At 43.4% G+C, this 25,785-nt stretch overlaps 1 protein-coding gene and 1 long non-coding RNA gene across 7 annotated transcripts; both read right to left on the reverse strand.

The window, feature by feature from the left end:
* Nucleotides 1-246: 246 nt before the first annotated feature.
* LOC133463646 (uncharacterized) lies at nucleotides 247-3,546 on the reverse strand. The gene is made up of 3 exons (XR_009784357.1): nucleotides 2,944-3,546; nucleotides 2,028-2,107; nucleotides 247-1,854 (listed from the first exon to the last, which is right to left on the reverse strand). It is a non-coding gene; the product is annotated as an uncharacterized LOC133463646 (long non-coding RNA).
* A 1,867-nt stretch (nucleotides 3,547-5,413) lies between these two features.
* Nucleotides 5,414-24,908, reverse strand: LOC133463927 (tenascin-like). Of its 6 annotated transcripts, none has more exons than XM_061745713.1 (15): nucleotides 24,639-24,880; nucleotides 24,489-24,531; nucleotides 23,762-23,926; nucleotides 23,355-23,579; nucleotides 23,114-23,213; nucleotides 18,530-18,768; nucleotides 16,726-16,980; nucleotides 15,968-16,225; nucleotides 15,100-15,357; nucleotides 14,403-14,843; nucleotides 13,992-14,243; nucleotides 11,292-11,546; nucleotides 9,403-9,660; nucleotides 7,528-7,782; nucleotides 5,444-5,896 (listed from the first exon to the last, which is right to left on the reverse strand). In XM_061745713.1, exons 2-15 carry the CDS (start codon nucleotides 24,520-24,522, stop codon nucleotides 5,619-5,621), a joined length of 3,273 nt encoding a protein of 1,090 aa, XP_061601697.1. In that variant the 5' UTR covers nucleotides 24,523-24,531; nucleotides 24,639-24,880; the 3' UTR covers nucleotides 5,444-5,618. The 6 variants fall into 6 exon arrangements, with proteins under 6 accessions (XP_061601701.1, XP_061601702.1, XP_061601699.1 ...); XM_061745714.1 differs by having other exon boundaries at nucleotides 24,489-24,544; XM_061745715.1 differs by lacking the exon at nucleotides 11,292-11,546 and having other exon boundaries at nucleotides 5,443-5,896; nucleotides 24,639-24,884.
* Between the last annotated feature and the right edge of the window lie 877 nt (nucleotides 24,909-25,785).

The raw sequence follows: 25,785 nt of genomic DNA on the forward strand, positions 1-25,785 counted from the left end.
CTCATCTCTGCAGCTGACTGAACCTAACCTGCATACAGCACCTGTGCATTGCACTGTTCAGTCCGGTCGGGTACCAGAACTTATTGTCCGCCAAGCCATGACAGGGCTGCCACTCAAAGAAACACATTTCGACAAGTTTTGGATGAAATTAAATGACAAAAAAATGCAAAAATTGTTTTCTTAAATTTAGTATGAGGTTGCTTTAATTATGTGGCAAATGATAATAAACACAAGAAAGATGGGTACTTCAATGAAAAATAGATATTTTATTCAACTTTGCTGCTGTCATTCATGCAGGGAGACACCTAAAACATGCTGGATAGGTCTTTCCAGGACCGGAGTTGGAGACCCCTGTATTATGCTCTTATTTATTCATGTAATAATATACAGGTGGAGGTCGGAAAATTTGAATATATTGCAAAACTTCATTCGTAGTAAATTCAACTTAAGGTGAAACAAATATTATTTCCCACTACATGCAAAGTGAGATATTTCAAGCCTTTGTTATAATTTTGGTGATTATGGCTCACAGTTTATGAAACCCCAAATAAAAAATCTCAAAAAATTTGAATATATTATGAAATCATTAAACAATTCAATCATCAAAATTATAACAAATAAAGGATTAACACATATTGCTTTGCCTGTAATGAGACTATGTACTGTAATATACATGTATTACGTGGTCTGTCCATCTCCCGACGAATATTTAATTCTCTGCGCATTAATTCTGCACCTTCATCAATTGTGTCTTCATCAAAAGGACATGCCATGTTCGTGACAATGGACTTCTAAAATACTGACTCCGTTTTTAATGACAGACGGCAGAACTTCGCCAAAACTCGCCTGCTGACTGAATGAATGAGGAAATCAAATGTGCGTGCGGCTCTGAAAGAGGCGGAGACGCAGAGAAACTCCAGGTTCATTCATATAAACCTGGTCCAGGTTAGGTTCAGAGAGTCTATTACTACGGTAACTGACCGAGAGCTTAAGTTACCTCTCTTTGTGAAACAGGCTAGAGTTACCTCTCTTTCTCTGGTTTGAGTTACCTCCCTTTGTGAAACGGAAAACTCAGTTTCCCTCATTTCAGGGTTAACAGACGGACCCCTGCTCATCATTGATCAGCATCTGCAGCATTGATCAGTGAGCGCAGTCGTCTGGTGCGGGGAGACGCAAAAAAGAAAAAAAAAAAAAAAAACTGCGCTGACACGCCGCTCTGGGCAGAGATTGTATGAGGTGAAGTGAAGTGAGATGCCTCACTCCATTGGGAAAAAACCGTCTGGTGACAATTGCCGACAATTTTGATTATCGCTTTTTGTCGACAACGTCGTTGCAGCCCTAATTATGATCGGAACACAAGCCATTCCACGGCCCGGTAGTAACGGCTCTACGGACCGGTACCGGTCCGGGGACCGGGGGTTGGGAATCACGGCTTTACATCATCGTTTTGTGCCTCTGAGGAACAGATTAGTGAGAAAACCTTTATGTAAATGCTTACTTTGCTTAAACACAACCAGTTCTCATTTCCACACTACCCTTTTTCCTGAAAGTCAAAGATGACTTCAGGGGGAATCAAACACTCATATTTTGGTCGTGGAACTAATTTCCCTCAAATCTGGTTGTAACAACTCCGGCATAAAGAATACATACACATTCCCCAAATAATTTGATTCTTTTCCAGGAAATAAAGACTTCACGAGAAAAGACTAAACATCTTTAAAAATAAAAACATACAGTATGCTTTGCAGATTTATTCCACTCCACTTGGATCTTGACTTTCTTCCACTGGTGTTATGGTTGAACAGAACAAACTTTTATGGATATAGGTTTTGAAAATCCGTATCGTCTGAAGAGCTAGATTTTACAGAAAAAACAACACACACACACACACACACACACACACACACACACACACACACACACACACACACACACACACAATATATAAATGTTAGAAGTGGATTATTATTACTTGGATGTTTAAGTATAATGTTAAAAACATGAAGCGAAGCACACGCTGGTCTCACCTCTGCCATCAAGTCCTCAATCTCTGATTCTGACATTTTAGTCAGTGACTTTAATCGCAAATCCAGTCCAAGGACGTTGTCTGTTGAAACATATCACATTAAAAACGTCATGTTAAATATTGCTTTTATAAATCGCTGAATAAATGAATGCTTTAATCGTGGAAAAAATAAAAATAAAAAGATAATTAATTGATAATAATATGGAGGAAATGTATTAAAAATAAACATTAAATATACTGAATGCGATGGAAATGTTATTTTCAATCACAATGAGTAGTTACAAAGAAATGTTATGAAAATGTGTGAAGTGGATTCACTGCGGTCAAATTCTGAATTTCTTCAGTGACACAGATATGGTAATGTGTCGTGGATGAATTGTCTTGCAACATATCAATTATCGCAGCATTGCTGTATCGTGATATCATTATCGTTAGCAAATGATTGTGATAGTATCATAGTGTGAGGTACCTGGTGATACCCAGCCCTAGTATTTAGCTATATTTAGCTATAAGAATTCTTGGTCTGTTGTAATTTTCATGCTGTCAATTGTTCTGTGTCACTCGCTATCTGGAGCCATATTTCAGTCTTACTCGAATATTTATGTAATATGTTTAGAGGTATTAGCTACTTTTTTCCACGACAATTACTCTTAACCGGCAAACTAAAAATATACGTTTGATTATGATTAAACTTTACCCATTGATCAAGATGCAAGTATTAAGCCTTTGAGACCTTGGAAATAAAGGTTTGGTGAACAGAGATGCATCTTTGAACCCTTGCCATCAGTGTAGTCCACCAATACCCCCTGGTGGGCCATGCCCTCCAAAAGAAGAGAAAAACTAACTCCCAGGTCTTAAGGTAACAAGTATAACCAAAAAAAGTGAACAAAAAGGAAGATAACGGTCCATGTACTTACCGGGTCCTTTACGTGTTGGTCAGAGTAGTTTTGGCCAGATTATGTTTTTTGACATGTAAATAAGAAAATGTCAGGGTGAACTGATGTTTTTTCAGCATTTCTTATTCTAACATGTACAGTACCCTGCATCAAACTTAAAACTTGTATTACATGATGAGAGAATATGCATTACATTTTGACTATATGGGGGGAGGGGGCATCTTTCCAGTAGATGAGAGAAACAACTGTCTAGTAGTCAATCAAACTGCAAATGAGAACAGGTGTTTGTCAGGGTTTGACACTTCCCCCCCAGTGTTTGTAACTTTCAGTTCTGTCTTGCCCCGCCTGTGTCCCATCGGCCCTGATTGTGTCCGCACCTGTGTCTCGTCTTGTCTCGTTATCCCTTCAGTATATCTCGTCTTGTCATTCCTTGGTTCCCTGTCGGTCCGTACTGTGTCTTCCTCCATGTCTCCTCGTACCTTTTTCTTGATCCTGGTTTTTTGTTCATCCTGCTTTGCAGCGCCTTGTTTTGCCTTTTTGGAATAAACCCCTTGTTTTTGAGAACTACTGCCTCCAGCCTCCCTCTGTCTCCTGCACTTGGGTCCTAAAACAACCTAACCATGACAGAACGGACCGACCAGGTGGACCCAGCGGGAGAGTACCTCACCATGTTGGACTTCCTCTGCCGTGAAGCGGCTAAAAACGTGCGTGAGTGTTGGGACCCCTTTTGGGGAACACGCCTGGCTCTGGGTGGGCCCAGGAGCCTGCAGAGGCAACGGCGTCAGCGCCAGCCCCAACCTGTCCCTGTTCCTGTGGTGGTCCCGGACGCACCTCTCCACGTTCCTGTGGTGGTCCCGGACGCACCTCTCCGCGTTCCTGTGGTGGTCCCGGACGCACCTCTCCACGTTCCTGTGGTGGTCCCGGACGCACGTCCCCACGTTCCTGTGGTGGTCCCGGACGCATCAGCCCCTCCTCCGGTGATGGTTCCGGACCCCCCTCAGCCAGCTCCGAGGACTCGTGTCCCCCCCCAGCCGGCTCCGAGGACTCGTGTCCCCCCCCAGCCGGCTCCGAGGACTCGTGTTCCCCCCCAGCCGGCTCCGAGGACTCGTGTCCCCCCCCAGCTGGCTCCGAGGACTCGTGTTCCCCCCCAGCCGGCTCCGAGGACTCGTGTCCCCCCCCAGCTGGCTCCGAGGACCCGTGCCCCCCCCCAGCCAGCTCCGAGGACCCGTGTTCCCCCCCAGCCCGCCCTGGATGTGGACTGTGGGGACATCTGGGATCTGTCCCTTGAGGGGGGGGCCAGCGCCCCGAACCCGGGTACCCCCGCAGCCGGCACCTCGGACCCGGGTACCCCCGCAGCCGGCACCTCGGACCCGGGTACCCCCGCAGCCGGCACCTCGGACCCGGGTACCCCCGCAGCCAGCGCCACGGACCCGGGTCCCCACTCGGGCAGCTCCGGGGATCCTCTGCCCCCCGACGCCGCCCCCCCGCATCCTGTCTGCTCCTGTTCCGGCTCCCCGCATCCTGTCTGCTCCTGTTCCGGCTCCCCGCATCCTGTCTGCTCCTGTTCCGGCTCCCCGCATCCTGTCTGCTCCGGTTCCGGCTCCCCGCATCCTGTCTGCTCCGGTTCCGGCCCCCCGCATCCTGTCTGCCCCGGTTCCGGCCCCCCGCATCCTGTCTGCCCCGGTTCCGGCCCCCCGCATCCTGTCTGCCCCGGTTCCGGCCCCCCGCATCCTGTCTGCCCCGGTTCCGGCCCCCTGCATCCTGTCAGCCCCGACTCCGGCTCCTGAGGCGGTCCCGCAGCCCTCTGTTCCTGAGGCGGTCCCGCAGCCCTCTGTTCCTGAGGCGGTCCCGCAGCCCTCTGTTCCTGAGGCGGTCCCGCAGCCCTCTGTTCCTGAGGCGGTCCCGCAGCCCTCTGTTCCTGAGGCGGTCCCGCAGCCCTCTGTTCCTGAGGCGGTTCCGCAGCCCTCTGTTCCTGAGGCGGTCCCGCAGCCCTCTGTTCCTGAGGCGGTCCCGCAGCCCTCTGTTCCTGAGGCGGTTCCGCAGCCCTCTGTTCCTGAGGCGGTTCCGCAGCCCTCTGTTCCTGAGGCGGTCCCGCAGCCCTCTGTTCCTGAGGCGGTCCCAGAGCCCCGTCAGGTTCCCGAGCCCCGTCAGGAATCCCCGTCACGCCCCCCGCCAAGACCCAGGCCTAGGCCTTGGGGGCGCCCCCCCGAGCTCTCTCGCTGGTCTGCTCGGTCCCGAGGGCGGCCCCCGGAGCTTTGGCCGTGTTTGGCCTGGGCCCTCCTCCAGGCCCCCTCCGCCCACCCTGGGTTAGGACTCTGGGGACATCTGGGATCTGTCCCTTGAGGGGGGGGTACTGTCAGGGTTTGACACTTCCCCCCCAGTGTTTGTAACTTTCAGTTCTGTCTTGCCCCGCCTGTGTCCCATCGGCCCTGATTGTGTCCGCACCTGTGTCTCGTCTTGTCTCGTTATCCCTTCAGTATATCTTGTCTTGTCATTCCTTGGTTCCCTGTCGTCCGTACTGTGTCTTCCTCCATGTCTCCTCGTACCTTTTTCTTGATCCTGGTTTTTTGTTCATCCTGCTTTGCAGCGCCTTGTTTTGCCTTTTTGGAATAAACCCCTTGTTTTTGAGAACTACTGCCTCCAGCCTCCCTCTGTCTCCTGCACTTGGGTCCTAAAACAACCTAACCATGACAGTGTTAACAGGTAAATATCTTACCAGTAGCTGCAGTGATGTTGACTCCAGTACTTCTGAGGTTCTCAAACACAGAGAAGAGAGTGAACGTGTACTGAGTTTGTGCAGTGAGAGATGAGACTGTGTGAGTTACTGGTCCGTCTCCATCTGGTGCACTGATGTTTGTCTCTGTACCATTAAACTGGAGGACAAAGCTGATGTTGCTGTTTATTTTAGTCCACTGCAGAGTGATGCTGGTCTCATTGTGGTCAGATGATCTGAAGCCTTTTGCATTCAAAGGAGCTTTGACAGAAGGAAACAAATAAAAAAAAACAAAAAAACATTTGAGTCAAAGAATAACAACAAAAAACAGATGGTATAACCAGAGACGTTCTATAAACGAGACAGCCCACTACGGTTCGGTTTCCTGTATCTGTGTCACGTGGGTTTCCCCACTCCCCCGCCCCTTTAGGAGACTAACAGCAAAGATCCTCTATACAGAAGATGGCGCATTACCGTTACTGCCAATGGTATGAAATGGTATACACTTCCTGTCTCCTAAGTGGGCGTGGTCGCCCCTCTCCCCACATCGTTTTGGAACATACAACACTAGATACAGTACAACTTTCTTCCAAAAAGACTTAAATAATAACAATAACAGTATTATTAAGCAAAGAAGCAAGTTTTATTTTAGTTTTAAACTTCATTTTATCCGATGGGAAAACGACTTTGCCAGTTCTGCAGTGACCAACGACTTTGAGGAGAGCTATGTATTATTATTATATTATATTATTAGCTATGAGAGCCAAATCTCGCGAGAGTGTGTTGCTCAGACAGAGACAGGTCTCAAACAAAGTTCATTTTCTCCTAATTTGTCGGTCTGAAAATTGCCATTTTGGTGTCAGAATGTTCAGAAGGTTTGTGGCTTTTGAAAAATGGGTCCCATATTTGCTTAGGTTACTATGGGGCGAAAGGAATTGGTAATAATCTGTGCTCACGTTCACTTTTCCCATAGGACTCAATAGACTCAGGAGCTGCTGTTAGTCTCCTAAAGGGGCGGGGCAGTGGGGAAACCCACGTGACACAGATACAGGAAACCCAACCTTAGTGGGCTGTCTCGTTTATAGAACGTCTCTGCTAACAGCAGCTCTTGAGTCTATTGATTGAAAAGTCTTTTTGGAAGGGAAAAAAAGAATATTAGACTGATCCGATGATTTTGTACCGGGTTGATATGATAGACATTAAAGTAGCAGATAAAAAAAACGAGCGGCAAAATAAAGCGCAAATATTAAAGTTGTACTGTATCTCGTTCACAACACTTCCAAAACGATGTGGGGAGAGGGGCGACCACGCCCACTTAGGAGACAGGAAGTGTATACCATTTCATACCATTGGCAGAAACGGTAATGTGTTATCTTTTGTATAGAGTATCTTTGGTATAAGAGATCCCTGAGGACACAAATTTTTAAAAAAAGAAAAGAAATTGAGATATTTGCTTGCCTGGCCTAAAATTGACACCGTTCAGGGTAGTTTGTACTGTATTTAAACAATTAGGGATGACATCCATCCATCTTCTATACCAGTCTCACCCTTTGCAGGGTCACAGGGGTCTGCTGGAGCCTATCCCAGCTCATTAGAGGTGAGAAACAGGGGTACAGCCTGGACAGGACGCCAGTTTATCGCAGGGCAGCGATGACATTATTTAATCAATTATCAATAACTAATAATTGGAAATGTTGTTGATAAAGTAGATTCAATCATTTACAAGCACTGAATTGTACTGTCCTGAAGCTACCAGCAGAGGGCACAATTCACCTGGGTTCAAATTATTTGTTCAGATGGAAGAAAGAGGTGAAAAAAACAGGAACATTAACAACTGTCTCATAAGCAATCAAACTGCAAGTGTTAACAAGTGTTAGAAATAAATATCTTACCAGTCACCGCAGTGATGTTGACTCCAGTACTTCTGAGGTTCTCAAACACAGAGAAGAGAGTGAACGTGTATTGAGTTGCAGCAGAGAGAGATGAGACTATGTGAGTTACTGGTCCGTCTCCATCCGGTGCTCTGATGTTTGTCTCTGCACCATTGAACTGGAGGACAAAGCTGATGTCGTTTACTTTATCCCACTGCAGATTGATGCTGGAGTCAAGTTGTGTTAATGGTCTGAAGCCTTCTGGGTTTTGAGGAGCTGAGACAGAAATAGAAACCAACAAAGTAAGTTTAACCATCTGTTTAGTTTATTCATGTCCATCCGTTTTGCAAATTTCTACGGAGCCCCTAAAGGGACACGGATTTTTTTTATATATATAATGAGTTTTACCCGTGCGCGTAAAACCTTTAAGTGAGCATGTAAAGTTGTTTACTTGCAAGCAAAGTGGTAATGTCCTTATAATGAAGTCCCAGGTTAAAATATAGCTCAGCTAAATCCTGTAATGTCAGAGCAGGGAGCAACTGGATGGCTCCAGTTCAAGCAAAACTCATTGTTTTTAACTTGTTTTTACGCGCACACGTAGAACAACTTTTAAGGCGGGAATATACTCTACGCAGGTGGCTGCGTACTCTGCGTACGTGTCTGTTCGTCTCCCTGCGTACCTCGCGCTGACCTCGCGTACCACCCGAGTAGAGCCCGTCATACCGGTGGTGACCGATAGGGGGCAGTAAGCAGAGCAACAGTTGGAAAAGCTACTTATATTAAGTAGCAGAAGTAGTAGCAGCAGCAGCAGCAGCGGTAGCAGATTAGAAAAACGAACAAGTTTACAGGACAATATTGCATGATGTAGGAGATTATAACATCGTGTGAATGTGTTTGAGTGTGTATGAATGTTGGTGGTGGTCGGAGGGGCCGTTTGGCGCGACATGGCAGCCACTCTTCCGTCAGTCTGCAGGGCAGCTGCGGCTACAGACGGAGCTACCGGGAGGATGTGTGTGAATGAATAATTATCTCTGTAAAGCTCTGGGTGCCTTGAAGGAGCTATATAAAACCACAGCATTATTATTATTATTATTGTTCCTGAGGCGGTCCCGCAGCCCTCTGTTCCTGAGGCGGTTCCGCAGCCCTCTGTTCCTGAGGCGGTCCCGCAGCCCTCTGTTCCTGAGGCGGTCCCGCAGCCCTCTGTTCCTGAGGCGGTTCCGCAGCCCTCTGTTCCTGAGGCGGTTCCGCAGCCCTCTGTTCCTGAGGCGGTCCCGCAGCCCTCTGTTCCTGAGGCGGTCCCAGAGCCCCGTCAGGTTCCCGAGCCCCGTCAGGAATCCCCGTCACGCCCCCCGCCAAGACCCAGGCCTAGGCCTTGGGGGCGCCCCCCCGAGCTCTCTCGCTGGTCTGCTCGGTCCCGAGGGCGGCCCCCGGAGCTTTGGCCGTGTTTGGCCTGGGCCCTCCTCCAGGCCCCCTCCGCCCACCCTGGGTTAGGACTCTGGGGACATCTGGGATCTGTCCCTTGAGGGGGGGGTACTGTCAGGGTTTGACACTTCCCCCCCAGTGTTTGTAACTTTCAGTTCTGTCTTGCCCCGCCTGTGTCCCATCGGCCCTGATTGTGTCCGCACCTGTGTCTCGTCTTGTCTCGTTATCCCTTCAGTATATCTTGTCTTGTCATTCCTTGGTTCCCTGTCGTCCGTACTGTGTCTTCCTCCATGTCTCCTCGTACCTTTTTCTTGATCCTGGTTTTTTGTTCATCCTGCTTTGCAGCGCCTTGTTTTGCCTTTTTGGAATAAACCCCTTGTTTTTGAGAACTACTGCCTCCAGCCTCCCTCTGTCTCCTGCACTTGGGTCCTAAAACAACCTAACCATGACAGTGTTAACAGGTAAATATCTTACCAGTAGCTGCAGTGATGTTGACTCCAGTACTTCTGAGGTTCTCAAACACAGAGAAGAGAGTGAACGTGTACTGAGTTTGTGCAGTGAGAGATGAGACTGTGTGAGTTACTGGTCCGTCTCCATCTGGTGCACTGATGTTTGTCTCTGTACCATTAAACTGGAGGACAAAGCTGATGTTGCTGTTTATTTTAGTCCACTGCAGAGTGATGCTGGTCTCATTGTGGTCAGATGATCTGAAGCCTTTTGCATTCAAAGGAGCTTTGACAGAAGGAAACAAATAAAAAAAAACAAAAAAACATTTGAGTCAAAGAATAACAACAAAAAACAGATGGTATAACCAGAGACGTTCTATAAACGAGACAGCCCACTACGGTTCGGTTTCCTGTATCTGTGTCACGTGGGTTTCCCCACTCCCCCGCCCCTTTAGGAGACTAACAGCAAAGATCCTCTATACAGAAGATGGCGCATTACCGTTACTGCCAATGGTATGAAATGGTATACACTTCCTGTCTCCTAAGTGGGCGTGGTCGCCCCTCTCCCCACATCGTTTTGGAACATACAACACTAGATACAGTACAACTTTCTTCCAAAAAGACTTAAATAATAACAATAACAGTATTATTAAGCAAAGAAGCAAGTTTTATTTTAGTTTTAAACTTCATTTTATCCGATGGGAAAACGACTTTGCCAGTTCTGCAGTGACCAACGACTTTGAGGAGAGCTATGTATTATTATTATATTATATTATTAGCTATGAGAGCCAAATCTCGCGAGAGTGTGTTGCTCAGACAGAGACAGGTCTCAAACAAAGTTCATTTTCTCCTAATTTGTCGGTCTGAAAATTGCCATTTTGGTGTCAGAATGTTCAGAAGGTTTGTGGCTTTTGAAAAATGGGTCCCATATTTGCTTAGGTTACTATGGGGCGAAAGGAATTGGTAATAATCTGTGCTCACGTTCACTTTTCCCATAGGACTCAATAGACTCAGGAGCTGCTGTTAGTCTCCTAAAGGGGCGGGGCAGTGGGGAAACCCACGTGACACAGATACAGGAAACCCAACCTTAGTGGGCTGTCTCGTTTATAGAACGTCTCTGCTAACAGCAGCTCTTGAGTCTATTGATTGAAAAGTCTTTTTGGAAGGGAAAAAAAGAATATTAGACTGATCCGATGATTTTGTACCGGGTTGATATGATAGACATTAAAGTAGCAGATAAAAAAAACGAGCGGCAAAATAAAGCGCAAATATTAAAGTTGTACTGTATCTCGTTCACAACACTTCCAAAACGATGTGGGGAGAGGGGCGACCACGCCCACTTAGGAGACAGGAAGTGTATACCATTTCATACCATTGGCAGAAACGGTAATGTGTTATCTTTTGTATAGAGTATCTTTGGTATAAGAGATCCCTGAGGACACAAATTTTTAAAAAAAGAAAAGAAATTGAGATATTTGCTTGCCTGGCCTAAAATTGACACCGTTCAGGGTAGTTTGTACTGTATTTAAACAATTAGGGATGACATCCATCCATCTTCTATACCAGTCTCACCCTTTGCAGGGTCACAGGGGTCTGCTGGAGCCTATCCCAGCTCATTAGAGGTGAGAAACAGGGGTACAGCCTGGACAGGACGCCAGTTTATCGCAGGGCAGCGATGACATTATTTAATCAATTATCAATAACTAATAATTGGAAATGTTGTTGATAAAGTAGATTCAATCATTTACAAGCACTGAATTGTACTGTCCTGAAGCTACCAGCAGAGGGCACAATTCACCTGGGTTCAAATTATTTGTTCAGATGGAAGAAAGAGGTGAAAAAAACAGGAACATTAACAACTGTCTCATAAGCAATCAAACTGCAAGTGTTAACAAGTGTTAGAAATAAATATCTTACCAGTCACCGCAGTGATGTTGACTCCAGTACTTCTGAGGTTCTCAAACACAGAGAAGAGAGTGAACGTGTATTGAGTTGCAGCAGAGAGAGATGAGACTATGTGAGTTACTGGTCCGTCTCCATCCGGTGCTCTGATGTTTGTCTCTGCACCATTGAACTGGAGGACAAAGCTGATGTCGTTTACTTTATCCCACTGCAGATTGATGCTGGAGTCAAGTTGTGTTAATGGTCTGAAGCCTTCTGGGTTTTGAGGAGCTGAGACAGAAATAGAAACCAACAAAGTAAGTTTAACCATCTGTTTAGTTTATTCATGTCCATCCGTTTTGCAAATTTCTACGGAGCCCCTAAAGGGACACGGATTTTTTTTATATATATAATGAGTTTTACCCGTGCGCGTAAAACCTTTAAGTGAGCATGTAAAGTTGTTTACTTGCAAGCAAAGTGGTAATGTCCTTATAATGAAGTCCCAGGTTAAAATATAGCTCAGCTAAATCCTGTAATGTCAGAGCAGGGAGCAACTGGATGGCTCCAGTTCAAGCAAAACTCATTGTTTTTAACTTGTTTTTACGCGCACACGTAGAACAACTTTTAAGGCGGGAATATACTCTACGCAGGTGGCTGCGTACTCTGCGTACGTGTCTGTTCGTCTCCCTGCGTACCTCGCGCTGACCTCGCGTACCACCCGAGTAGAGCCCGTCATACCGGTGGTGACCGATAGGGGGCAGTAAGCAGAGCAACAGTTGGAAAAGCTACTTATATTAAGTAGCAGAAGTAGTAGCAGCAGCAGCAGCAGCGGTAGCAGATTAGAAAAACGAACAAGTTTACAGGACAATATTGCATGATGTAGGAGATTATAACATCGTGTGAATGTGTTTGAGTGTGTATGAATGTTGGTGGTGGTCGGAGGGGCCGTTTGGCGCGACATGGCAGCCACTCTTCCGTCAGTCTGCAGGGCAGCTGCGGCTACAGACGGAGCTACCGGGAGGATGTGTGTGAATGAATAATTATCTCTGTAAAGCTCTGGGTGCCTTGAAGGAGCTATATAAAACCACAGCATTATTATTATTATTATTACTCTTTATTAATTTGTATTACTTATTTATATTACTTTTTTACCCCCTCCCCTGTGTGTGTTTGTGTGTGTACTTCTGCTACGTGAGTTTCCCCGTTGAGGGACTAATAAAGGACTATTTTATCTTATCTTATTATTATTGCTTATTATCAAAAATGGATAGTCTGTCCAGACTAATTTATCCGGCATTCTCCTTACCCATCTCAACAAGAATGACGAAACAATAAATCCAGTTAATTTTAAGTTCATATGGAGAAGTAGATGTCAATATATAAGAAAGATTGACATGGTAAAAAACTATGATGATGTTGAATGTGATCGATTTCAATATTATGAATGGTGTCTTGAAACTGAAATAGTTACAATCTTTCCTTATAAATAGACATTCCATCTGATTTATTGTTCCTAATATGATTCCAAGTCATTCATTCATTCATTTGCAAGTCATTCAATAGTATTTTTATTGAAAAACAGAGTATTTAAAATAAAATAAGTCCCGTCAATTGACTCCTGGCTCCCGGCTCCGCTTCCTCCCGGCTCCGCGGCTCGGCGCGTACCTCCGCCGGGGCTCGGCGGCCGGGGCTCGGCGGCCGGGGCTCGGCGGCCGGGGCTCGGCGGCCGGGGCTCGGCGGCCGGGGCTCGGGGCTCGGCGGCCGGGGCTCGGGGCTCGGCGGCCGGGGCTCGGGGCTCGGCGGGGGCTCCGGCATATTTTACCGGACAAAGTCCGGCAATTACCGGACAACGGAAACCCTGAGGGGAACCTGCATGGGGAACTTTCTCCAGGGGAGAGCAGCAGTGCCAGCCGGGATCAGACTGGGAACAGCGATACTAGCGGCCAGAGCGAGAACTGCAGGTCGCGTACGCGTTCAGTGTCTTTTTGAGAACGTGCACGTCGACGCGTCAAATGTACGCAGGATACGCAGGATACGCGTGACGTGACGTCACACGTATCCTGCGTCGCGCGTACGCGTTCTGAACGGCAAGTATATACGGCCCTTTAGGCGCTCACTTATAAGTTTTGCGAGAGCGCGTGAAACTTTTTAGTGAGTGCATTAACATTTTACGTGCTCACGTAAACAGCTTTACTTGCTCACTTAAAGGTTTCACGCACGCGCGTGAAACTCATTATATATATAAAAAAAATATGTGTCCCTTTAGGGGCTCCGTAAATTTTCTCTTTAGAAAATCAAGGTGTTGACCCCCAACTTTCATGCTGTCACGTGTCGTTGACTCTTCACAACATGGATCATTACTGTTCTTATACATTTGTATTGCAACCAACAAAGTCATTAACTTCTTCCTTCAATAAACATGTGATGTATACCCCCAACAACACCTGCAATGTCCCATTTTAATTTCTCCTTTCACAAAATGAATCTCATCAACTAAATATGATTTTAAAATTAAAGTGCAGGCTTACGTTCTGGCCAAGTTTTCTTTCATTGGGGCATTTGAGAAGTCCACAGAGGGTGAAAGGAATAAGTCAGATATTCAAGTTGCCTCTTTCCCCCACGCCTTAAGTTTATTTTGAACTAGCTATGATCTACTGAAGTAAGCAAGTTTATAAATGATGACTACAGTAATGCATTTTTAATATGTGGGACTCTTTAAAAAAGAAAAGATCTTACCAGTAACAGCTTTTAGTTCGATTCCGCTCCTTGTATTGTTCTCAAACACAGAGAAGAAAATGAACGTGTATTGAGTTGCAGCAGTGAGAGATGAGACTGTGTGAGTTACTGGTCCGTCTCCATCTGGTACGCTGATGTTTGTCTCTGTACCATTAAACTGGAGGACAAAGCTGAGACTATTGTTCACGATGTCCCACTGCAGAGTGATGCTGGTCTCATTCTGCTCTAAAGATCTGAAAATGTTTTGAGGAGCTGAAATGAAAGAAACATTTTTTTTAAGCAGTATTCTTTTATCCGTATATATTTTTTTGAAGTTTTCAGGATAAAAAGGTATCCAACGTAAAATAAATTTCATTTGAAAAGAAAACTATAAAATGTATGAAAATGTGGTTAGGAAAAAGGGAGCAGTACCTGCACAATACCCAACGTAGAGTGTGGGTGGCCGCACAAGTTTGTAGACGTAGTAGTATCCATAGCAGCGTTTGACCTGGATGGTGTGTGAGGGATAATAGCAGCAGGAACTAATCCAGGCACTACACACAGTGCGACTTTCAATTTCATTTGACTGTGTAGGATGAGGTTCTGTGATCCACAAAGGAACAAGAGTTCCACATCTGTATGCTTCAATGCATCTATCAGGCATCTCAGCACTGGTTTGCCCCAGAAACAAGCGATACCATCCTTGCCAGTTAATGTACCGGTCCCAATGAAAAGTCCAATGTCTGTTGTTTATTGAACGCCACTCATCATTGAGTACAGTGTAGGTCTCACAGGGGTCGATACACTGTGGTTTCCCATTTGTACTGATGCAGTCCGTACCAGAAGGACAAACTAGCTGTGCACAGCTGGGACCTTCAGAAGAAAGAAAAGAAAAGACTTGCAATCCTCTGTTACATATATCTGTCAGTTAAATTTGACTTTAACTGCCAATGCAGACATTAGGACTTTTGAAAAGGCACACATGTAGTGTGACAGCTGAACTCGGTATCAGCTATCACATGTTAAAACAGATGATCGCTTCCTGTTTCTGCCGAGTTAAAGTATACAAACCCTTTAACAATATACTGTAATGAGATGTTACACTGAGGAAGAGATATTTTTATCTTACCAGTCACCGCAGTGATGTTGACTCCAGTACTTCTGACGTTCTCAAACACAGAGAAGAGAGTGAACGTGTATTGAGTTGCAGCAGAGAGAGATGAGACTGTGTGAGTTACTGGTCCGTCTCCATCTGGTGCTCTGATGTTTGTCTCTGCACCATTGAACTGGAGGACAAAGCTGATGTCGTTGTTCACTTTATCCCACTGCAAAGTGACGCTAGAGTCAAGTTGTGTTAATGGTCTGAAGCCTTCTGGGTTTTGAGGAGCTGAGACAGAAATATAAACCAACAAATTAAGTTTAACCATCTGTTTAGTTTATTCATGTCCATCTGTTTTTGCAAATTTCATCTTTAAATCAATCAATGTGTTGACCCCCAACTTTCATTCTGTCACGTGTCGTTGACTCTTCACAACATGGATCATTACTGTGCTTATACATTTGTATTGCAACCAACAAAATCATTAACTTCCTTACTTCAATAAACATGTGATGTATACCCCCAACAACACCTGCAATGTCCCATTTTAATTCCTCCCTTCACAAAATGAATCTCATTGACTAAATATGATTTTAAAATGAAAGTGCAGGCCTACGTTTTCTTTCATTGGGGCATTTGAGAAGTCTGCAGAGGCTGAAACCAATTAGTCAGATTTTCAAGTTTCCTTTTTTCCCCCCATGTCATAAGTTTATTTTGAACTAGCTATGATCAGTCAGCACACACAGCGTCCCCGGCGAGATTTGAACCCAGGCCCTTCTAGCTGTGAGACAGATGCACTACTACACACACACACAAAACACTTTTTTTTTTTCTAATTTGATTTGATCTCTATTACTACTGGATAGTGGGTAAATGCCAAAGAAGCAAAACATCTTACCAGTGGCAGCTGTTAGTTGTACGCCACTGCTACTGACGTTCTCAAACACAGAGAAGAGAGTGAACGTGTATTGAGTTGCAGCAGAGAGCGATGAGATGGTGTGATTTACTGGTCCATCTCCATCTGGTGCTCTGATGTTTGTTTCTGTACCATTAAACTGGAGGACAAAGCTGATGTTGTTGTTTACTTTATCCCACTGCAAAGTGATGCTGGAGTCAACTTGTGTTAATGGTCTGAAGCCTTCTGGGTTTTGAGGAGCTGAGACAGAAATATAAACCAACAAAGTAAGTTTAACCATCTGTTTAGTTTATTCATGTCCATCTGTTTTTGCAAATTTCATCTTTAAATCAATCAATGTGTTGACCCCCAACTTTCATTCTGTCACGTGTCGTTGACTCTTCACAACATGGATCATTACTGTTCTTATACATTTGTCTTGCAACCAACAAAATCATTAACTTCTTCTTTCAATAAACATGTGATCTATACCCCCAACAACACCTGCAATGTCCCATTTTAATTCCTCCCTTCACTAAATGAATCTCATCAACTAAATATGATTTTAAAATTAAAGTGCAGGCCTACGTTTTCTTTCATTGGGGCATTTGAGAAGTCTGCAGAGGCTGAAACCAATTAGTCAGATTTTCAAGTTTCCTCTTTTCCCCCATGCCATAAGTTTTTTTTTTTTTTTTCTAATTTGATTTGATCTCCATTACTACTGGATAGTGGGTAAATGCCAAAGAAGCAAAACATCTTACCAGTGGCAGCTGTTAGTTGTACGCCACTGCTACTGACGTTTTTAAACACAGAGAAGAGAGTGAACGTGTATTGAGTTGCAGCAGAGAGAGATGAGATGGTGTGAGTTACTGGTCCGTCTCCATCTGGTGCTCTGATGTTTGTCTCTGCACCATTGAACTGGAGGACAAAGCTGATGTTGTCATTTACTTTAGTCCACTGCAAAGTGATGCTGTCATTTTGTGATGATGCTACGAAGACATCTGCATTGGGAGGAACTGAGACAGAAAAGAAGCAGTTAAAAAGAACATATTATAACCAAATTAGTATCAAATATTTACAAGATATATGATATCTCCTCTCTGCTGTGGAAAGAACCCGGGATTATGGGGAACGTCACGAGGTGCTGGCTAGATATAGTCGAGTTATAGATACGTCAGCAATCCTCAAACTTGGTGGTGGAATCCTGAGGTAAATGGGGGACCTCAGGCTGAATAAGTCCTATCAAGCTTGGTCATCTTTTTCTTTTATTAGTAGCTAGAGGGGCTACTATTTTCCTATGGGAAGGAGGGTCTGGTGCACATTATTATTTACATCTCCTACCTGGCAGATTTTAAAGTCGATATGGGCTCTAAAATGCTCCAACATGGGAACAGGGGGGGTTGTTAGAGAATGGGACTGATGTGATGTGGGGATAACATTCTAGAAATAATATGACCTGTGAGTTCAAGACCATTTAAAGTTAATTGAGGGATTTTGTGGTAAAATAAGAGATGATACAATGATCATGATGAGATGTGACCAAATCGTAAACCAGCATGGAAGTTGGGGGTGGATGATGGACAGAGGCGGAGGGTCATGTTGTTTATACATGTTGTGAAGCAGAGTGTGGTGTGAGGCATGACACTCAAGGTATTTACCTAAACAGAGGGAGGGATAGCAAAGTTATCAATGGATAATGAAAAACTGTCAGAGATGGACTGTGTGGATCTAGTGGCAGCAAGTAGAAAACGTTTATTGCTGTTAAATTTGAGGAAGTTGTGGGGGAAAAAAGAGGTGTGGTAGTACAGGTAGAACTGGCTATCATCTTGGCTCTTGTCCAGTTCTTTTTTAGGGAAAATGTTTCCTATTGGCAGTCGTTCAAACACATCTACCATGCACATCGTCTCTATAACTGCCTTGTCACCAACTTTATAATCTGATCTGATGGGCTCTGATTGGTTTAAGGTGCTGGCGCCATCCACTTCTGGGCAGACTGGTTACTGCTGGTAAGATTAGTAAACTGTGTCATAAAAAAAAAAAAAAAAAAAAAACATTCTATGTTATATATTAAATTGTTTATATATTAAGATGCATATATATACTTAAAGTTTTTACCAAACTTGGTATGAACCATTAATATATATGCAGACAAAAAAAAAAAAAGGTTAGCAAATTGTTGGAAACTATAAACCTTCCTAGAGTGATGGCCACAACAATCAATCCTCCAAGATCTGTCATAATTGCTTTCCTCATGAGGATTGTGTTAATTTCCACCTGAGTGGTCCAGGAAAGCAATATACTAAAACCTCTGCTTTTATAGTCCCCTCGCTTGCTGATAATCAGTGGAAACAGTTGGCACTGTACATATATGTTCCTCTATGCATCAATTTAGTGTTGGCTGACTTGCACAACAATACGTGTGGAAACGATGCAATATATGAGAATTGATATTTGTTGATGATTACATTTATGTTATGTTTTGCACATAGTTTATATGTTCATCACTAGCCTTGTTTCAACCATGAATCACTGCAATATTTGGCAGCAGATAGTTAAAGACGTTACCTGTTATGTAACAGATGGAAGGGAAGGTGAGACTGCAGTCTTCATCTGACCATCGTCCTGAGTCACTGAATCCTGCAGCGATACACTGTTCTGCGTTTGAGTTTGGTTGACCAGTGACCCAGTGTTGGAACAGCGAGTGGCTCCCATCAGACCACTGTCTCTGGCCATACAGACCAATCCACACATTAGCGCCATTTGCCAGGTTTGTAATGATGGTATTTTCAGTTTGATTTCGTATACTGAGGGGACAAAAACATCAAAAAAACAGTTTATAGCTTGTTTAAAAACATTCAACCATCAATGGAACGTTAAAAATCGTTCAAAAGGCTTTACAGTCGATTTTAGAAATCATGACAAAGGAACTTATCGCATCATCACATCTGATGACGTTGAATGCAGACACACAGTAATGTTTTCGGTTTCTGCAATTAGGAAAAGAGGACTATGTTTTAAAGGGCAGCACGGTGGCTTAGTGGTTAGCACTGTTGCCTCACAGCAAGAAGGTCCCCGGTTCGACTCCCAGGCCCAGCAGGACCTTTCTGTGTGGAGTTTGCATGTTCTCCCCATGTTTGTGTGGGTTCCCTCCGGTTACTCCGGTTTCCTCCCACAGATGCTAGGTTAATTGGTGATTCTAAATTGCCCGTAGGTGTGTGTGGCCCTGCGATGGACTGGTGACCTGTCCAGGGTGTAACCCCCGCCTCTCGCCTGAAATGAGATAGGCTCCAGCAGACCCCCGTGACCCTGCAAAGGATAAAGCGGGTATAGATAATGGATGGATGTTGTGTTATGTTTTAGCAGTTTGTGTCCAATAAGAGTTGATTTCCCAGAACGTTATGGCTTGGTGGGGAAACAATACTAAAATGTGTGTGTGTGTGTGTGTGTGTGTGTGTGTGTGTCTTTGATACACACACATGCTTGTATTATACTAAAAGGATACCAAAAATGTAATGTATTATTTAAGTTTGTTTGTTGTAACCAGATTTTTAGAAAATTACTTTTGACTAAACCATAAACTCTAAACATTTTTCAATTAAGTATTTTAATAAGCCTCCTTGTTTGCATTTCATCACAGTGAAAAACAACCACTGATATATATATAATAATAATAATTAATAATAATAATTTTTTCCCTTAGAGTCCCACAATGGGGAAATTATTTTTCTCTGCATTTGCAGTGGTCGCCATGCAAAGGGCACGGCGCCCGGGGAGCAGTAAGGGTTAAGGGCCTTGCTCAGGGGCCCAAGGTGGTTGACTTTTGGTTGCAATCTGATGCAATATACAAGTTATATAAAATAAATTGACACATTAAGAACATACAAACTGATATCTCACATTTTGCTAAATATTAAAATCAGTCTAAGATTGCATCCCCACTTAAAATGTGATTTAACCCTTAAACAGGCATCATGCACCAGGAGATACAATGTCTTTAACATCCTGTAGGGGGCTTGATTGGAAGTTTTCACCAATTAACTTATCATTTATCAAAAGTCTTGTCTTGTGTTAGTATGTAGGTCACATGATTAGGTTCAGGTTATCTGTCATCGTTTAGTCAGCCTGATCAGAAATCAACATGGCCGCCAGTGGTGCAGGACCTGCTTCCCAGGGGGTAAGTAATTAAATATTAATCATAGTTATTTTCAATAAAACAATAATATAAATTCATAAAACTAATTATGACTGTTGTCATAATGTGCTAATGAAGAAAAAATGTTCTAACTGTGTTTGTAGTGTTATTTAGCAACTTTTGAAATGTATGTATCCCACAAGATACGTTGCCAGATTAGGGGTAGAAATGGTAGAAAGTTGGTCAATGTGTATTATTCAAGATTTAGTTTAAAACTGCTAGATGTGTTAATATTCACTGCAAAAACAGATATTATCATGTACATGTATGTACATTATGACAGTATAACCATATATTTTGTTCTATATATTTTCCTGCAGGGCATGACAGTTAGCTCTTTTTATGGCAAGGCGGGTACAAAAATGAGAGAGAGGAGAGTGATTGAGGAGATCCCTGCAAGCTCTTCAGACTCAGACTCAGACTCAGTCAGTGGTGAAGATGAGGAAGTCATTTTCAGGCAGCAAGAGATAGCGGCAGCAAGTGAGGATAGTTCTACTGAGGAGGAGGAGGAGACGGATCAAAAGTCCAAAAAAGCCAAGGGATTCAGGTGACAGCTAGGGACACTTACATGTGCGATCTTGCAGAAACCTCTTAAGTGCAAACCATAATAATTGTATGTAATTATGTAATATCTGATGTGAAAAACGCAAACCTATTGTATGGTCGTAATAATTACTGAACTTGGAATGCTAACCAGCTAACTTCAGTCTGTACTTGCTTCTTATACAGTACGGCTTTGTCCACACAGCATTGCACAGTTGTACACAATGCATGCCTGCACAATGTACATGTTGTGTTTTGTTTGTATTTTGGGTTTTGGATTTATAAGAATATTGTGTGTAGTTCATCATAAGGGAGAGATTAGTATCTGGGGTACTTACAAATATTGACAAAGTAAGAAGTTAACTAATTTCATAACTGTGCACGTACTACCTCTCTGTGTTTTTTTTCACAGCTGGCGGAAGAAGAGGTTTGAGCACCAGTCAACAGCAACTGCCAGTGAATTCAGAGCACCTGATGAGCTGTATCCTCCTCGTAGCTACTTTGCCCGTTTTTTTGATGACGATCTGTTTCAGCATATTGCTGAACAGACAAATCTCTACAGTTGTCAACAAATTGGAGCCAGCATTAACACCACTTTGGAAGAGCTCAAGTCATTTGTTGGCATTAAGCTAATCATGGGAGTGGTAAGAATGCCATCTATGGATGATTATTGGGCAGAAGGCACACGTTATCCCAAAATAGCTGATGTGATGCCGGTAAAAAGGTTTAAATGCCTCTCAAGATTCATCCACTTTCAGGATAATGAAACATCGAACCCTGCCCAGGATCGGCTCTGCAAAGTCACACCAGTGCTGGAGCATGTAAGGAAGAAATGTCTGGAAATTGATAGCGAGAACCAGTTCTCCATAGACGAGATGATGGTCCCTTACAAGGGAACAAAGGCTGGGTCTCTCCGACAATATCTTCCAAGCAAACCTCACCATTGGGGTATCAAGATCTTTGTTGGAGCAGGTGTTTCTGGGATAGTGTATGATTTCCTCACATACACTGGAAAGAGCACATTTGGCATAGCACAGGGTCCTGTCAAAGAAATTGGAGTTGGAGCCAATGTTGTTGTTCAACTCTGCAAGACCATCAGGAACCCCTCAGAGTGTGTGGTCTATTTTGACAACTTTTTCACCTCTCTACCACTCATTGTGCACCTGAAGGAGTCCTTTGGCTTGCGAAGTCTGGGAACCATCCGCAAGAACAGGCTAAAGGGATGCATCCTTGAGGATGACCGTGCTCTGCTGAGGCAAGGAAGGGGCAGCTATGACTACAGGTTGGATAATGAGGCAGAAGTGGCTGTTGTAAAATGGGTTGACAACAAAGCAGTCACTCTAGCTAGCTCCTGTGCTGCTGTAAGCCCTCTTAAAGAAGTCAGACGATTCTCCAGAGAGAAGAGAAGAAGAGTTGGTGTTCCTTGCCCAAACATTGTGTCCCAATACAATGTCCACATGGGAGGAGTTGACCTTGCTAACATGATGGTGGCCTTGTACCGCACCCCTGCAAAATCACACCGGTGGTACATGTGCCTCTTTTGGCAAATGGCTGATATAGCCATCAACAATGGATGGCTGCTCTATCGCCGAGATGCCAAAAGCCTTGGTATGCAAAAGCACAAAAAGCTGAAGACATTCAGGTTGGAGGTTGCAGATGCCCTTATCAACGGTGGAAAGAAGAAGGGAAGGCCCTCCAAGGGAAGGGAGGAGGATGTGCCCAGTCCCACCAGGTGCATCCAAAGACCAACAACCCCAAGACCTGTGGCTGATGTCCGCTATGATCAAGTGGATCACTTCCCGGTTTTCATTGACAAGGGAAGGTGCAGGTTTTGCTCAGATGGACAGACAACAATCTACTGTCAGAAATGTGGTGTTTGCCTGTGCATCGTCACTGGGAAAAGCCCACGCAACTGCTTCCAAATATTTCACAAAAAGTGAATAAAGAGAGGAAGTGAGAGGCATTGTAGTTAATTTTTATGTGCCTTGTCCTTTTTAAATCAGTTTTGTTTTTACGTTACTTTTTATGCACCAAAAGATGATGCAAGATGTTCCTGTTGGAGGTTTCATTGGTAAAACTGAAAGAAATCAATTTTAAAATTAGTATGTATGATGTAAATGACAACAATGTATAATATATGTTCATCAAATTAAACATTGAAATGTTTACCATTTTGACTCCGTTTATACCTTAATAGGGCAACGTATCTTGGGAGATACAACTCATAAAATCTTTAATATACAAAAAAAAAAAAATTTAATTGTGGAAATGTTTTACTTAGGGGCAAATGAGATAAGTAGTGACATTAAATTATTTTTTACAACTCATTTTCCACTCCTGCCTGTTTAAGGGTTAATGAATAGAATACGTTTAAAAAAAAGAAGTCTATATGCCTTCATTAGTGTGCACAGTACCTGACTAAATCTACATAGTTCTCCCTGCAGTATTTCTGGGAGTCAGTCCAGTTGAGTGAAATGCCAGGAATAACAAAGGACGCGGCGTAATTTACTGTTCCTGCAAATACACATTTAAAAGTAATGAACGGCAGAATTAAATAACACCAGAAGAAATAAAGGCCAAATTATTAAGCTGTTTTAATACATCAGGATTCATTAGGATAAATTGTTACTGGAAATATCATGAAAAAAAACTCACCATTGTAGCATACGAAAAGTCTATTCCTCTTGCAGACATTGTCATTCCATAAGCCGGAGGATCCACTAACAAGTTCGCCGCAGTACTCACTTCCATCGACATTGTTGGGCTCGTGAGAAAACCAGTTTCTAAAAGCAGTCTCCCCTTCACCATAGAAGCTGCTGTCATTTATAGACCATCTCCAACTGTTTTCCCAATCATCAAAAAGTCCTATCCAAGCCTTGCCTATTGAAAGAAATGGTCAGAATGGAGAGGAGCGTTTTCCAAAGCTGCCTGACCCAAAACTGTATTTCTTTTAAATGCTTTTCTGTGTTCATGGCAAAATTTATTCAAATCCTGGTCGTCGCTTTGGGAATTTAAAGCTTACAGTATGTTTCAAAAGTACAAATCTACCATTGAGGACTCACCAGTAAAGTTTGATGTGTTTACAATAGCGAGATCAGCTGTCTTTTCTATGGTGGCCAGGTCCGTGTAATCACGTCTGCAGAGACTCTGAGCATCTGTCCAGTTCAGCTGCGTGTTCACAAAGTAGTACTGACGAGTCTGGGCCAAGGCAGCCCTGAACACTGCCCCTGGAAATGAAAACATGCCTGTGATATTTCTGTTTATTTATCTTTTAACCTGTACTGTTTTTGCACTAATTATTTTACAGTGTATATGAAAAGCTACAGCGGTTATGATGGTACTTGAGCGTAGTAACTAACAAAAAAAAATTCAAACAAGACATCTGATTATGTTTGTCATCTATGTAAAGTTTACTGTGAGAAGATTGTTCCTCCTAGTGTTTGTAAGTAAGTGTTTCTGACACTTTAGAAAAATCTCCAGATCAACACCATTTTTATATTCATGTATCGATGATTTTATCTTCTCTTGGCTGGACTAATGAACTCCCAGTCCAACGTTCATAAACATCCTACCTGCTTTTGTTGCACTGCTTTTCTTTCTTTCCCATACTGCACTACTTTTTATTTTTCATTCCAAAAAAAAAATCTATTAAAAAAATCTGTTGAACTGATTCAAATGTTTAAATTACCCCTGGACAGAAAAGTGTGTTTCTATGCAGCATTAATAAAAAGCAGTTTAACAGCGAGTAAAACAAAAACAAAACCAATTAAGAATAAAATAGGGACTAACCTGTTAGCACAAAGACAATCAGCCTGAGATCCATGACTCAAATCTTTGAAAAGATGCTTAATGTTAAATCTGTATAAAATGCTCACGTTGAAATTTTGAAAATAAATCACATCCGTAAAATATTGCATTAGCAGTACAGATTGCACTCACCATTCAAATTTCAAACTCTTCCTTGAAACTAAACCACATCCCAGAAGTCTTGAATGTTAACTGATGTCCACTTGTTCTCGTTGTTTTAATTTTGTTAGGGCACAGATGCAGTACATGATGATAGAGAATAAAAATGTGATCCAGCCTGTTTTACTGTTTTAGAAGAAATAGTGGCACAGATATGTATCATACGGTAAGTTAATCAAAAATCTAAGAAAATGAAGAAAAACTGGGGGTTAAGATCGTCATCGTCTTCCTCTTGCTCCTTACATAGATCCATAAATAAGATTGAGTAACTACAATGGACCACGGAGAGAGTTGATGTATAAACACTGCTGGAGTTGCCCGAACTAGCTCCCTGAGGGCTGCCTTAGTAGTCCTGATGAGTTTACATTCACCTCAAGCTGTTAACTCACTTGTAATTTTGAGAAGCTCTCTAGAAATAAAGAAAAAATACTGTTTCTCCATTTCTGTTTTTTGCTTAAATCAAAGAAGTACACGTTCTGAACTGTACTACTCCAAGTATAAAAATAAAAAGTAACCTTTTCACTTAGCCCAAAAACTCCTTAAAGGAGACCTATTATTGCATTTAATGTTTATTTTAAACAGGCCTTGCCCTTGAATGTCTTAAAAAAAATCAAAAGCTTGTTTTTTCTACATAAATCAGAAATTCAGCCGGTGCGCCATGTCTCTAGTTTTACCGCTTTTAACCTCCTATTCTGTGAGGGATTCTGAGGGGCGGGGAGGCTATGATAATGAGGCTCTGTGCTGATTGGCTGCCTGAATGACGTGTAGGAGGGGAGGGAACAAAGCCTCTCTCCGGGAAGAAGAGCAGCAGCTGCATAAACTATTAATCCGTGTTCCATGCGATGCGATCGAACTTCAGTGACAAAATCAATTCCATTGCTTTGTTTTTTTTGTATTGGACTGTCCTAACTGGCCGCGAGTTTAACGGTTTCAGTGTGGACAGAGAGCGTCCGATGTCACGCAGCCTGACGCGATAGTCGGACGCTCTCATGCAGTTATGACACGGTGTAAACGGATCTTAAAGCCTGAATTACGGTTCTACGTTAAAATCGACGCATACCCTACGCCGTAGGCTCTGCGTTGGTGAAACGCGGAACCATAAATCAGCCTTTAGTTACCT

Source organism: Cololabis saira, chromosome 17, assembly GCF_033807715.1.
Source record: "Cololabis saira isolate AMF1-May2022 chromosome 17, fColSai1.1, whole genome shotgun sequence".
NCBI classification, from domain to species: domain Eukaryota; kingdom Metazoa; phylum Chordata; class Actinopteri; order Beloniformes; family Belonidae; genus Cololabis; species Cololabis saira.